The following is a 16629-nucleotide window of genomic DNA, read 5'->3' as shown; positions in this document are numbered from 1 at the left end:
ACAACAAGCTCCTAGCCATCCCGCTTAAATTTGAGTTCAAGTAATAGAAAAGGTTTCAGTAACATAAAAAGATAAGCTTCTACTTTTCCTCATGTTAAGGGAATGGTCTTCCAAAAAAGTGCTCATGTTATTCAATAAGCTCTAATAGCGTTCCAGCGGAATTAAAAGAATTTCACACGGTGTAACAGCTTGTCATCAATTGCTTCTAAGACCAAGTATTTACAGTTTGGAACAACAAGGACCTTATTCAAATTGCCAAGTCCTGATGACAAGTATGAGTGCAATTTAGAATCTAAAATGTCAAAATGATCTCGATCTAATAGAAACTTAGCCTCTCGTGTCCACTTGGAAATCATTCACCATATAGCTTAGCTAAAATGTTGTCAGTAAAAACTGAGGAAGCAGAGTCAAGTCACCTGCTGTTGCAGAGGTCCTTTGAATCCCAAATTTTTTGCCATCTGCAATGCCTGATGATCTTGTATGCCTTCAAAAATATCTATTTCTTCCTGTAACAACGACATGCATAAATATAACTAAATATTCAATTGGAATGGAGATTTATAACTTCAAAAGGAAAACACTTAGTATATATTTGCAAATTGGTAATTAAAATATGGCTGTTTGCCAAAGTTTCTCTGAGACTGAGGCTATAGCAGCTGCCTATAGGGTATGTTATAATTACCACACTATCTATGAAGCAGTCCTTCCAAAAAAATATGTAAATCTTCAGGGTGGCATGCTGACAAGACAATGTGACACCAGTTTTCACTTTTAATTACTGTACAGATGGCGTTGACGAATATTTAGTCTGTTAATTTTTATGACATCTCCTGGAATATTTTCAAAGCAATGGTGTCACTGCCCAGTAACACTGTAGAGTTTATATAATTTCAAAATATATGTTAAATATTTCTATAATTTTTTTGCATAATTATACTTGTTTGTATCAATTATTTTCCCAGATGAGCAGCTCCAGTACTCATTATCATGCCTCAGTAACATAAAAAAAAAAAACAAAAACAAACTTAACAACTTTACGAAAGCAATTACATCAGTTGTATTGCAAATGCAAAAGTCATGCAGGTAGTAAGAAATAATTAATAACTCTCAATTAGAAAAAAACACAGAAAAATGATCATATTGGCCATGACCCACTTGTGAAAGAACTGCGTACTTTCCTTAAAGCAAAGCACCGACTCATTCATAAAATATTTCATATATCAAGTTTAACATACCATGTAACAGCCAAATTCACGCTCTTAGAATAACAGAATCATAGAATCACAAGGTTGGAAAAGACCTACATCATCATCTAATCTAACCATAATCAAGCTGCAGACACAAATGCTGACATAAATAAAATGTTATGCACACTTCATTTACTAGATGGTAGGTTCAGCACCTTATTTAGTGAAGTGCAATCTCTATGGTTCTTGCTATCTTCTTTCCATATTTAGAAGTGGCATGATTGAATTAAAAAGGAAAAAAATACGATATATTATTTCTGATAACCAATAAGAAAAAAGGGGATCTAAAATATTATTTCAATACCTTAAATATAAGTTCCGGGCTAGTAACTGCAACTTCTTCTATGTCAACACCACCCTGTGGACTGCCAACCATTACAGGTCCATTGCAGGCTCTGTCCATCAAGATTGCAAAGTATGTTTCCCTTGAAATATTCAGTGCTTCTGCAACCATCACCTAAAAACAATACAGAGGAGAAGAACACAGAACAGTTCTGGGTGGTCCACTGAGCTGGTGCCATCTGATCTGAGCACAGCTTTATTTCCTTAATGAATCAACATAGTGAGTGCTCTAAAATCTTCTGCATGTCGACTTTTTGATGCATCTGTAAAAGTCATTTCAGACACTAAGCAGTTCTACAGCTTGGAAAATGTTTCAGAAAATTCTGTGTTCTGATAGAAGAATACCAAATTCCCCCAAATGTTCCTCGTCTTAAAAAAGAAAAGCAAACACATCTGCATACACATACAATCATTAGCAATTGTTCTTATGATTATAACATGTGCCACAATCTCAAGTGCAAAAACTCAGGCTCTGCTCTACTGTTTTGCTTTTCAATTTGGAAGCTAAGCAGTCACCTTTGCACTTCAACTCTCCCTACAGCTTCTCTTTCCAACAATAACTCTCCTTAGCAGTGCTACTGTTTTGTATCTTTCATTGGAATCAGCAGAAATCATGGAAAACATTTAAGATTAGTACAATTTAAAAAGAGTAAATGGCAGCGTCTTTCTAACACAGTCTGTTTATTAAGTGATGGTTTTGAAAAACGACCATAGACAAAGATCATCACTCTGAATGAAGCATAAGGTGAAATTCATTCCATCAGTCAGCAGTTCAAACTCCTGAAGTACAAAAGGAATCCACACACCTGCAGTATTAAAACTGTCTACCCAGCGAGATGCGTTCCATCAAGGAAATGTTCCTGGGGTTTTAATAGTTCAAGGACTATAAACAGGAAAGATGCACTACACTGTACTTGCTTTTTTGACATTCTACTCTTGAGCACATAAGAAAGAATGTACTTACCTTCTGCCAGATTGTACATCTTAACAAAACAGGAAAAAAAAAAGTAAGAGAAGAAATTAAATGAAGCCCTCTATGATCAGAATGGAAGGAGAGATGTTATTTCTTTATTCTCTTGTCTTGGAAGAAAATATTATTTACAGTAATTTTGCTTCCTTCTTCTTTTACCTTGCTTTATTTATATAACATAGGGTAACATAAAGCAATACTTCAAACTACCAACTGTTCAAAAGTAGACTAAAGAAAACTAAGGGAAAGGAGACAAACTAAGAATACAGAAAACTATCATACCACGTTTCTTACAAGCATCTGCCTATTTAAGGCTTCTATAAGGGGATGCTAGAAGCCCACGTCAGACACACAGCTTAGCTATCTGCTGCTTTTCATCAAACTAGAAGCAAAAAAAAATCTGGATTTGTCACAATCAGACCTTTTACCTGCATGTGTAGTTTCGCCTTCATACATATCCTGTATCAGTGCATCTGAAAAATGGGAGTCAACTACTTTAGACACAAGTCAAACAAAACCATCTGGTCCTACTGGAGCTTATTGGAGTAGTTCAGCTTCCAGAGCCCTCAGGATCCAGGTTTAGCTCAGGTCAGAAATCAACATGAGCCTTACAGACAACAGTTTCATCACAGCAGGTGGGATTTAGGCTATTAAATCTGTGATCTGCTGCTTCAGATCCAAATGATTGTCCTCACCACTGTGAATTAACAGTGCCAACATCACTAGATACTTCTCTTACCACACCAAATTACTGCTAGTCTGTCTACTCTGTAGCAGCCAATACCAATTGTTCTCAGATTAGGCAATGTGTCACGTCTGCCAGCAAAAAGTTACTTTCTTACATCATCTTCCATGTCCGATGCAAATCAAAAGCAAGGCAAACTGGCATTCAAGGTCTTTAAAACTATTTGTTAAAGTCTACCTACCATTTACACGACAAAACTAAAGCATATTGACAAACACTTAAGACTGGTGCAATTGAATATACAAACCATTAATGCATCTAATATTTTGCCTGTTTTGCTTATGACAAAGAATACAATGTATTTTTAGCTAGTTTACCACACTTGGTTTATATTTTAAAACTGTCTTAGGGAAAAATATTTTTTCCCTAAAACTTCCTGATAACTTCAAGTTTTCCTTCTTAAAAACATCACCTGAAAATATAAGTCACATCTGCCTCACTGAGTGTATCTGTAATGGCTCTTTTATACTGAATCAAATATTCAAAACGTTAATTCTGTTATTGCTTGGGGAGAAAACACAGGTAGCAAATTCTCAGGTTGTCACGATAAGAAAAGACTGGCTTCTCAGATAACCAAGCTCTCTAAATTCCAAGCCGCCACAAGAGGATTTTATGTAAACTTACAAAACAGCTTCCAAGTTACGAAGTTACTGAGGAGACAGCTATTTATTTAAGGAACATCAACCTGAAAATGCACAAACACTTTAAATTCTGTAGTAGTTGCACAGGCTGAGAGAGCAAGCTGAAAAATCCACTTTCTGTTCCATATTACTCTAATTGTACAAAAAAAAAGATCTTTTCCCCTTACAAATACATCTAGAAGTTGCGTGACTTCCACTGCCCGCCTTGACACTACCTCACTGTTTGCTTTGCAGAAAGTGATGTGTGACAAATGTACAAATTAGGCTAGGACTTTCAAAATTCAACTATATCATCAGTGTATAATGCCTGACTATACATGATCCACTTCTGCTCATGTGTGTGGCACATGTGGCACGAATTTATCATGCATCCAGTTAAAATGCTTACAGTATTTCCTGCAATGTTCCTTATATCTTATATGCTATCAAGTGTACATTCCTGTACCACTGAAATTCAGTAGCATAGACTTCATGCTTCATAAGCTTCATACATAATGATTCAGTAGCTATTCTGTACATGGTAAATTGGCAACTTAATATAATTTCTGTTTGGAAAACAATAAATAATCAGACTTTCTTTCATTTCTATTAATTTCAAAGAAAAACTGGAAGTTCCTTTGTCAGAGCTGAACATGTAATTGAAAGAACAGACTTATGCTCAGACAAAGTAGGGAAATGTCCTGTATTAATATATTTTTAATTAGTTCAACTATTGGAAAATGATAGAATCAAATAATTTATAAAGGAAAGCTGCTTTTTCAAAGCACAGCACCTTCATATGATATATATATATATACACACACACACACATATATACTTTTTTTTATATCCTCAGTGTTTATCAAAATCTCTATCAAACACACCTTAATACTGTTCCTTCTGTTTAATATCTAGTATTTAACAACACCTTATCAGTAGTGATGATAATTTGCTGTCTGTGCTCCCCAAGAGAAGAATCACCTGAGCGCTTTCCTGCAGCCCTCATTAGACAGCTTTCCAGACAAGTGTTCCCCTTCTATGCTAATACCAAGCTGTTCACAATATATTAAAAAGTGAGCTGCAGTTCCTTTCAGCTGATGCCAAATTATCCCCTGGCATCAGATACAGTGTGGGTCTAAACTACACACCTGTCTGAAGAACTCTGCTCAGTAAAATGAAACAAGACAAAATATATACACTAGGTACAGAATTGCTAGGATTTTCTGACTTTCATCAAACTATAAGTGAATCTTGTTGCAGTGCTATCTATGATTTGGTTATTTAGACCAACACATAATGACACGTTCCTTCCCAAAGTTTGTGGTGAATGAATTAAAGACCATTATACTGCAAATTACCAGGTATATATTACTTCCTTCAGTGGAAAGTTAATGAGCACATAGAGCTATGTCATATGGAGTCCTGCAAGCATCAAGTACACATCTGATGAAGGATGAAGCAATGAGAAAGGATTCTGCTCATCACAGTAACAAAAATGGAATTATTTTCTCACTACTAGGTATACTGAAATGGATAGACTAAATACATGTACACGAAAAAAGAGTAATTGTTCTTGTTTCTTTCATCATCTGGATAGTAAAGAAATAGAAATTGACTGGTAAAGGAATGAGATAAAAAAAATCTACGACATACACCCCAGTGTGTTAACACACAATGCAGCTAAACAGTTCTCAGTTTTCAAGAGGCAAAACTTTACCTTTTTCACTTTCACACCATCCTTTGGAGTTTGCTTTGTTGACAGATTGTACCCAATCATCTGTTTAGCAAGCTGTTCGACAGTCTTAGGGCTACAAACAAAGGAAGAAGGTTAGCTTATCGAAAGATACTAGAAGACACCTACATAGTTAGAAGCAGTTTATGCATACTTTCTCAAGTTTTAAGTCTTACTCTTTAGTTAGATGAACTCCTCCTTTCAATCCACTGTTGAAAGTACCTTTTCCTCTCCCTCCAGCCAGAATCTGTGCCTTCAGAACAATTTCCTTTGCCTCTGTAAAAGAAAAAACATAATACTCTTCTACCAATTACTGAGCTTGTTAGTTTAAGTTTAAAAAGCATTTCCAGGTTAGATTGTTTAAAAACAATGAGAAGCTCAAGCAATAAGAGGAAATTGAATTCACCATTCGTAAAGCCACCTGGCAAAAAAGAAAAACAAATCAGACGTTGAAGAATAAACAGACAGTATCTATTAGCTGGATAAATACATCATTATTTAGACCAAAATCATGCTATCAGTACTACATGACCTGCACAACAAGCTGTATTACCAGCACACAGTTTGACAGCTTACAATCTAACATGGCATTTTAAAGGATGTATCAAGCCATATTTTGTATTGAATGCAGAACAGAAATGCTCATCAGGGATAATAATTCTCTGAGTACGTGTAGGCAAGGCTATGGATGTGGTCATAAAAGAAGAAATCTTCATCCCCAAAGGACAGGTAATCGTAGAGCAAGGGCAGTGGCTGTGAAAACATGTTATCCTGTTCATGAGGCAAGGCATCATTTCAATCTGTAGTAATGTGAGTATAACACTGACAAGAAAGTGCAGTGAGACATAGAGACAGAATTAACTGCAATAAGATCCAAACTCCAGACTGAAGGGATCTTCACATCCTTCTTATTAGAAGAGGAAGAATGGGAAGAAGAAAACAACAAACCAAAACCCAGATGAACTACAAAGCACTTCTTGAACCATAGATATCAGCTAGGTGGCTATGGAATGCTTATCAATAAAGAATACTGACACTTCTCTCAGCAGCCAAAATACTACCAGGTACTCTGCAGAATGTGAGACCCTAACATGAACACAACGTTAAGCAGTGCCTGGAAAAGGCTAACATTTTTGTTTCATTACTGACTCAGTTCCATCCGAACTCTGGGGAGATCTCTGACTGCAGTGATGCCTCGATGAGGTCACACCTTGAATCAAACTGGTTGATACAGGTACACAAGAAAACATGGTAATTTCAAATTAAATTGACAGACTTGCTACTTAAATGGCACAGAGGGTATAGATACTTACAGTTAAACAAACACCAGCTTTCTAGGCTCATATTACATGCAAACACTTTACAGATGATTGAATACAGGTTTGGAGGTACGGTCTTTTTTGGTGAAGACCAGTTCTAACACAGCATCATTTCAAAGTTTCAGTAACGTAAACTTCAGTGAATAGAAAGCAAGTTGGATCTTAGGACAGAATAAATATTATGAAATAAATATTCTGTTTTGTGCACTAAGGCAGAAACATATTTTAAAGATAGCTATTGGAGGCACTGTATCAAGAGTGACTGATTTCCAAGCTGCTCAAGCCCAAATCCTTCCACATATTTATCCGTTCAGTAACACCTGACATATATCACTCTGAACCTTAAAAGCCTCCTTGAAAATACTTCATGCATTTGAATATATGTTCTCAGCTCCCTATTACTCATACCACTCCACGGCAGATAACAAGGAAATTTAAATGCAACAAAAAGTTTTATATCAAGCATTTTCTAAGCACACAAATTATTAAGATGAATTAAAACCATAAATCATTTTCCAAGCTACAGCAGTATGCCTGAACGTTACAGTAGGTGCTGTGATAAAGAATCTGATATAGTATTGCTAATAGGTACTGCTGCAAACATTTAATTAGATCAGTTTATGTGCCGACCACGCTGACAAGGTGGGTTTGGGATGTCAGTGAGATGTGATGTCAGTTAGGGGAGCGTTGATTACCCCTGTGCACAGATCCTAAGACAGCAGCTTTTTTTTACTCCTAACAGCACAGTATGGAGTGTTGATTTTCCTCATTTGGCTACAACAAACGAAGACAAAGAAAGGAATTAACGTCTACGTTTTCAGAATCCACTAGAGGACTATCAAGGCAATGCAATGACTTCAGAAAAACAACTATCAAAAGCATAAATAAGCACACCAGAAAGTAAGCATAACCACGTAAAGATTAGACCTGAGGAACTAATCAATGTGAGAGCTCGGCAGAGCATGGCACGGCAGGTTCTGCTTGCCCTGGGGAAACCAACAGGAAGCAATTTAATTCAATAGTTATTTGCCCAAGCTCTGTAAAATGAAGTAAACCAGCCAGATCTTATTTTACAGTAACTAGGCTTGATCATTCAGTACTTACCAAGCTGATTCACTACTTAACAACACCATTTTATTTAAAGAGCTGTTTTCCTGAAACGTTCACATAAAGTTGTCTGAATGCCATCTTCTGCCTGAGTTCCCAAATTGTTATGAAAATCTACCCCAAAAGACAAGTGTGGTTTTAGCTGGGATATATAAAGCAATTAATTCACCTTCACTCGTAGGCACCAGCAAAAACAAATGAGAACTAAAAAGGAGTATGTAAAGTCAGTACTACATTTATTAAAAACAAAAAGCTGTGATTAATTTAAATTAGCAGCCTTCTAAACTGTCATAGAAAGGTTGGAAAAATGTTTTTAGGGTGGGCTGTGTAGTTATAAATACTGCATTTGAAGGCAACTAGCAGAAACAACGCGGCTTTACACCCCCATAAAGCACAGTGCAACATTTTCAACAGCACTGCGTTTGGTAATTAAGGCTCCGAAGAACTTCTGTTTATGTCCAGTGACTGATAAGACTCTCTGGAAAGTGAAAAAAGAAAGCAAGCAAAACAAAACCCACACAGATTGTTTCTTAAGTGCACACAGAACTGATGCCCCAGATTCAAAACCTTCCTTAACCTTAAAAATAACAATAAAAAAAAGACTTTGGTGTCACTTGTTTAGCAGCAAGCAGTTGCAAACTTGCAGATTAATGACACATTGTTGGTAACAGTATGTGTTCTTAACTAATTTTAACTTAAATGCATTATTATCTTGGACTTGACAGTTTGCTTATTGAATCCCATACACATACACATTTTACAATGCCCTGCAGAATAAAATTATATATATATAATTATAAATATAAATTTTATATATATATATATATATATATATATATACACACACACACAAATATGCATGTATATGTTTATATTTTAGACCAAAATACAGCTCATGCCTAAGCCAGATGCCATTAACTACAATAGACCTGTAATACCCCAAGTTTAAAATATCACAACTGCAATTGGGTCCAACCATGTTCATTTCTAACATTTCCTTTAAGAACAGAAGAAAATGCCCTAAGTGCTTCTATTTTAACTAAATTCCATTGTTTCAGGAGAACAGGATACAAAACTCCAAGGCACAAGCATCCCCCACATTGCATTCAGCAACACATCTCCTTCCCTACAGTCAACGCAGCGCATACCAATGGCGGAGCTGCTCCTTGCAATTGCAACAGGCTCGGCTCTATAATGAAAGCCTATTTAGAATCAATAAAATCAGTCCTGCTTTTGGGAGCTATGATTACTCTGGTCCACTGGTAATGCTTGCAGCAAAAATGAACAGCTTGTTCTCAGCCCACTGCTGTGTATATTTAACTACTGAATTCCTGATCGTGAAACAATATACTAAGAACCACAGTTCTGCTTGTTATATGGTATGTTAATTTATTACCTGTGAACAACTTTCCATTATTATTGATACGACTGCGTGATTGCAAATTAGCCGTGTTAACAATCACATTAAAGCATGCTGTAGCTTACCAAAAATAAGCTGCTGTAAAGAATAGGGAATGTAAGCCTGCACAGCACTAGGCCTCACTCCTGCCTGTTGAACAACAGATCTGTGCCCCAGAGAACTCCGGCAGGGCAGCACATTGAGAGCACAGGGCTGAGCAGGAGGTGGCCTCACACGGCATCCTAATGACATCTCTGTCTCACCATGCAACCTTCCGCAGCTCAGCTTCTCTGTCTGCAGGGGTTCTGTGAAAATTAATTAGCGTTGGCACCTCTTGCAAATGCAGAGCCTGATTCTGTATTACATTTGTGTATTTTTGCCCCAGTGTAAGGCAACTGATGACAGGAAAAGGGCCAAACTCAGGCATCTCTCCTGTTACGAGGTTAGGACACGCTGCAAAAAGAGATGGAAGTAACCCATGGGAACAGTGTGATGAAGACACATTGAGGACAGGCCTAATTCACATCGTGCAAAAGCACTGTCTGCTCACTGACCCAAATGGGACCATAAACACTAAGTCCAACCTACTCAGTGATTTTTCTAAGCCTTTCCTGCTTCAGCTTCCTCATCAATGCTGATAAGCAAAGGTGCCCTTTAAGGTTTCTGGATAACCTCCCAGTCTCCCCCAAATGGTGTCAGCAGTTTAAAGCTCATAAAGGGAACTCTGAGGTGTGGAAGGCAGAGACAAACTCAACTCCCAAACTTGACCTTATCTGATTAATAGTAAAAACTTTCCTTCTCAGCGAGGAAACCACATTCCTGGGTTTCAACTGTCCTCTTTTATTTTTTCTTGTTTTAATGCTACTGCAGGACTTTCTAGCCTTCCTTTAGGAAAGAAAAGCAATTCCTCTATACTGCTCAGGCAGGATCCTGCAAGGTGCTTGCTGTTCTTTATATTATTGTCCAGAGACACTCTCATGTACATGCTTCAGCACAGGAAGGGAGGGCGAAGCATAAAAGCTATAAGGTTGGATAACAAGCATAATATAATGATAGTTAAAAATGATAACACACCATAATTCCCAAACTAAACACTGAATCTTCAAGTTTCTCTAAGAATTTCTCATATTTGGGCCTCTTTACATTGACTTTGAGTCTCTTCATCCCTCTTCTGATTTTAAACTCCTTTCCTCTGGTACTCCCACTCTTCCACTCCGTAAAACCAAAAAGGAATTATGTTCTTATACATCTACTTTCTATATGCTTTGGTTTTCAGACAAGTGTAGAATTAAATAAATCATCCTTTTCATGACTCCATGGTTTTGAATATATTGTATATTTATTGCTAGATTATAAGCCTCATTAAAATCTATAATGATAAATTAGTCAGTCTCTTGATTCTGTCAGTGCTGTTATTAATTGCTTTTGTAGCCATTACTACATACTCCACAAGTGATAAAAATTTTAAAGCTAGATAAAAATAAACTACACTAAAGTTCACTGTTAATACCGCACCTTTAAACCTCATAGTAAAAGTACTCAGGTATTCTCACTTATACATAAAGTTAAAGCTGATAAATTACTCATACAACAAAGAGCCAGTAGAATTAATGCACATTGAGCCAGATATCCTAAACAGAAAAGTTTCCACATTAAAATTATTTCATCATATTCATGTTTTAAATTTGTTCAGTCATCTGATTTGTGATATTTTCCATCCAGCAAGAGTTTCTCTTTTCAACCAAAGTTCTCATTCATTTCAATGGAGATTTTACTCTGTGATAAACCCAGGGTTTAGAAAAAACAAAACAAAAAACAACTATAAACTTTGGAAAAGCAAAGAAAAATCTCAGTAAATTCGTTCCACTATAACATTGTTTTGGTTTCAAGTTTCCTTTGCCTTCTCGCTTTTATTTTTTTTTTAATATTTATAAACATATTTTAGAAATTAGCAGACTTGGGCAGTTCAACTGCATCCTAAATTCTTGACTGAATACCACAGCACCATTTATTTTAATGCAATTCAGAGAACAGGTTTCATGCAATCTGTAGTGTCGAAGTCAAGCAGTCATTAAGAACCAAACTCTGCTCTCTCCCCTTGCTGCAACAATACACACACCTGCTTTCCTGGAAGGATTTCAAAACTTCATTCTTTGAGATTACATATCAGGAAGACAAGCCAGAAAGACAGAAAGTCTTATTGACTAATTCTGCTTTTGTCCATTACTGAACTGTTAGGACTATTTTGAAAAATAAGTAGTTAGTGTAGAGAATAGAAAAACTGAGAAACATGTATTAGTTGTTTAATAATTCAGGCTGAGGAATGAAAGAGTTACAATAGAAGACGTGACATTTTTAAACACGGAGAACAAAATAAGAAGCCCGAGTAAAATAGCAGGGAATTCACATGGTAAAAACAAAATGAAACAGACACGAATGGAAAACAACAGCAAAAAAAAAACAACCAACTCACAAATAAATACGCAGAGAGTAAAGATAACTGCCATGTCACCACCATTACTTGAAGGAGTGTCAACTCACTCATAATGTAATACATGTGGTCATGACTTGCCAGACAGCCCCTTGCCAAGCACAGCCTTACAACCAGGCCCACCCATGCACTGTGAGATTCTTGAAAGATAAGCACTACAGCAGAGGGCAAAGCTAAAAGACATGGAACACATCACACCATGGCCACCGAGCACCAAATCAGCAGCCTCTGAAAGAATGAGAACACACAAGAAGGAAATCAGAAGCTGCTCTAGGCCCAATTTCTACATGTTTGGCAACAGCAGTGGGGCAGGACCCACTAACACTAACCCTGACACCAACTGACCCCAAGGGTGCAAGATGTGCTGCCCTACCTCAGGCACCTCCCTGCTCCCATGGCACTCCTCACCACATCAGCAGCAGTCATCTCTGCTTCATAATAACTGAGATTGATGAGCATGAATTCACAATACTGACACTTTCATCAAAACAGCTCATTATCTCCTTAATTTCAAGCATGCGCTAATGCCGTCTTAGCATTAGAGTACACGCATAAATATTTCACGAGCTGGGGTTTTGACATGTTTCATGAAGATTTCTTAATGAAGTTCCACACATAAAACTTTTCTACCCATTTAAATAAAAATACTTACTTGTTCTTAGCTGGAAATTTGCATTTTTAGCAAAATTAATGTTTCCTTCCTGAGACACCATTAAATAATACTGTTCTACCTCTAAGACTTGCAGCCCTCAGCTGTTGTTTCATTTTGTAGGGCTGCATTAAACACGACACCTATTGCTGTTCAGACCATAAATACATAAATTCACACCAACGCCAGAACCATGCAAAGGAGCAGCGAATCTGGCAGTAATTTGATCTGAACCAATTCCAGTAGTACTACAGTGTTCTCCAGCAGTTCAAACCATCATCCAGCTCAGATAGAAGAACTAAGTACAAAGATTTTTGCTGTAAAGCTGAACGTTTCCTGAACCTCTGAAGAAAATCGTGCTAGACTGGTTATCACCCGGAAAACAACTGGGTGGGAAATATTTGCTACACAAATCTAGTCTAATTTATGGAAGCACTTTCTTTTTGGCAAGGAAAAGAATATCATAAGGCACACAATGAAAAGAACTGCTATCTCATTTAAAACAATAGGTTTTTTTGGTTTCTAATAGACACCTGGTAACAGGTCTGAAATCCAGATGAAGTAAAATCAAGGAGCAGAGCTGGCGAGCAAAGGGTTTGCACAAGGCTAAGTGCTACTTAAGTTCTTTTGTAGATGTCAGTGGGACTTCATAGATGAACAGGTATGGCTCCGGCCATCTGGAACATTATCAAATTTCACCCTAGTGCAAAAAGAAAAGTCATGAAGAAAAAAACTGATTTGAATCGGTTCTGATGTTTCATTCCCATTAAGGTTGACTAATGGCAGACTTCTGAGCAAAAGCTTATTCATTTCCAAAGGCCAGATCTAGAAAATCAAGTTAACCAAGTCTGACACAGCCAGAGAAAAAAAAAAAAAAAAAAAAAAAAAAAAGCCCTCTTCATCTGAAGGCTTAAAAAAATGGTGAAATAATGAAATTAAAAAAATAAATGGAGAAATACATATTTAAAGCACAGAAACACTGCAAGAGGAAAATAAGCATATTTATTATGGCATCAGGCAGTACGAAAAAGAAATATCCTAGCCCTCTGGCAACAGGCAAGCAAAGTACTGCAAACAGATGAAGTTTCATCTGTGGTAAGCACAACTGTATTTAGATTAATGTAAGATGGAATCAATAATAAAATAAGCATAACGAACAAGGGAGAGATTGTATTATAATCCTCTGCTTGCTTCTGTTTACTCATCATACATGAAGTAAGGGTGATTGCCAAAATAACTTGATACTGGAAAAAGGTTAGAGAGGAGACCCATTACCTATATTTGTTACTACCTAATTCAATATTGCAGACCTTATTTCCACCCACTGCTCCAAAAAGACAACTCACTGGCCAGTGAAACACTGCTGAATTTAAATTTGAAGCCTAAAAAAAGTTTTGTTTAGAAGATAGTGCCAAACCTTTACCATCTGTATGACAGTCATTTACAGATCTACAAAGACAACCAAACTACATAATTTCTTCACACACGCGCATTAAGCTGAGGCACTCAACATAAAACCATTCAAAAACACACCCCTAATAATGCATCTCTGCCAATAGTAATTAGCTAAGAAAAATAATTACCTTTTAATGTTTTTTCTAGATTTCTTTTTCCTTCCTCTGTTTTCTTCTCTATTTCACACCACCTGCAGACACTTCCCAAACACACTGCAGAAAGACAACTTGCTCTGGGTAAACCAAGAAACATTTGGTAAGTTTTACTCCCAATCTTGGGGGGTTTCTGCTTTTTTAAACTATTGTATTGAGAAAAAGTCTTCAGTTTTGAGTGTTTGGTGGAAACAAGATAACATAAATGCTACAGACTTAGCTGTGAAGACTCGCTGCCTATTAGGAAAGGATATGAGAAAAACTCATCAAGTTTTAAATGTTGTGACTGCTGCTCCTTGAAGCTAAGATTGCAACTACTTAGCTGTGTAGATTAAACAAGTTTCCATTTGATTAGCTTTACAAAGGAAGAGAAAGTAAAAACTGGGATAAAAACCCTTTTCTCCCCAGAGATAAGTATTTTCTTCTATATTCACAAATTAATTATTTAGATCATACTGTAAAACAGTTATCAAAATACACAATATCCTTAATCTTAACCAATGGCTTCCTAGCTGAACTAACAATATTCATGACCATGCCACTGTACCAATGAATGTAGTCTCTCTTCTTGAGTCAGCTACTCTTTACCCTTGCATTTTGCTTTGTGGATTTATTTATGAGCTGCTTGTTACTATGCAGAGTTACAACATGCTCTGTATGAGGACACTGGGCAAGCTGTTAGCTCCATTAGCTTAATAATTGATTTTCAAGTGTGATTTTCAATTAATTTCATTTTCCCCATTCCACTGAAAACCAAAATTACAGAGCCATATGGTGCTTCATAAGTAACAACTAAGAGTTATTTTCTAATCTTTATGCACCAAAAAAAAAAAAAAAAAAAAAAAAAGAGAGAGAAAAGAAAATAAAGAAAAGCATAAAAATCCTTATGGTCACAAGGGCATGGAGAAAATGAAGCTCTGGAATGTCTCCAGCTGTCCCATAAGCTCCAAGGACTTCCTCAGCTTCTTGCCCCTTCACATATTTCTGGTCTGTTCTAACCTCTGGATAATCCAATTAATCACACTGTATGCCTCAAAGCCCATCATCAAGGTCTTCTGAAACTGCAACTTCATAACAACAGCTTGTACAAAGATCTGTGTAGCACACGGAGTGTTCTGATACTCAGCTTTACCTACTGAAATCCTGTACTGTGAAATGGAAATAACATGGCTACCTGCATTACTGGACATTTATGGAGTAAGATCTACATACACTGAGGGAAGTTTTCTTTAGAAGCACTTTGGATGACACCTTTTACTACTGCCCACTACAGGGAGTCACACTGACAGATAGAGAACTCTGTCTTCTTTGCACAAGCATCCAGACATGCAGAAGACACACTAGCCTTGAGTGCTTGGAAAGCAAGTCACCTCCAGAACAGGCAGATGTGAACACACAATATAAATGATTCCTATCATCTGCACATCTCCTGGGGATTAAATTGACAAGAGATTTTGTTAAGCAAAGAGCAATAGGAAGAAAATATTTTATATACTTACGCATCAATGGATTACTTTAAAGTCATGGGGACTGTATGACTTTCTTAATATACCTATTTTTAAATCTGCTGAATTATTGCATTCAAAAATCCCGTACACTGTGATCTTTGTCAATTCTCAAGAGTGCAGTTTTGTCATACTCATCTTTCATGGAAAGACATTTTGAGGCTACAATGAAGGTAAGCCAAAGAGAATACAATGCAGCATCACTGCACATTCATATTCACGGGATTATTTTCCCCTAAAAATCTTTTGCTACTTTTATATGTATGTTCATGCTTTATATATATTTTTATACACATACACATATAGACCTACTAGCATAAAGATGTCATTAACATAAAATCTTAGAATTTTCACACTTTATAGTACAAAATACAGAAAGTATGGTGATTGAAGGGACAAAAGAGGGAAAAAAAGCTTGCTCTTCATTGTGTATTTTATTTGAAATGATTTCAGTTTTAACTGTTTGCATAATACAGAAATATTCAATTAATGTCAAGCCTCTATCCTTCATTAATACTAATATAAACTAAAAGTACTTCACAAAAAAGATACCTAAGTACTTCACAGGTTTGGCATCATTTAAAAATGGGTATCTTCTATACGTACACAAGCTTACATACAATATTTTGCATAAACACACCTTATAATTTTAGCTATTAAAAGAGAGTACAGATGCTCAGCAATATCTCTTGAAGGCATAACGATCATCCCCCCAAATCCACAAGCATGTTCCAAGTAAGTAGCTCGAATATATCTCACCAAACTGCATCAAGCCAGACATACTGTATTTCCTTGCTTAGTTATGAAATGGAAACGGCAAGCCTACACTTACATCTAAGCAACACGTCACATTTAAAGAATTTGAATGTTACTTCAGGACAAAGCTTATTATTGAG

General features: G+C 36.5%; 1 protein-coding gene across 1 annotated transcript in view; it reads right to left on the bottom strand.

The window, feature by feature from the left end:
• Positions 1-16629, bottom strand: part of SUCLG2 (succinate-CoA ligase GDP-forming subunit beta) — a 99959-nt gene that overhangs the window by 47199 nt on the left and 36131 nt on the right. The window contains exons 3-6 of the mRNA XM_015875362.2: positions 5833-5932; positions 5642-5732; positions 1552-1704; positions 417-506 (exon numbers count right to left, since the gene is read on the bottom strand). Coding sequence (XP_015730848.1) covers positions 417-506; positions 1552-1704; positions 5642-5732; positions 5833-5932 — 434 coding nt within the window. The remainder of the gene's footprint in view (positions 1-416; positions 507-1551; positions 1705-5641; positions 5733-5832; positions 5933-16629) is intronic.

Source organism: Coturnix japonica, chromosome 15, assembly GCF_054131305.1.
Source record: "Coturnix japonica strain WE chromosome 15, WE-NBRP24, whole genome shotgun sequence".
Lineage (NCBI taxonomy): Eukaryota > Metazoa > Chordata > Aves > Galliformes > Phasianidae > Coturnix > Coturnix japonica.
The sequence above is the reverse complement of the archived record's forward strand: the minus strand, read 5'-3'. Positions and strand labels throughout refer to the sequence as shown.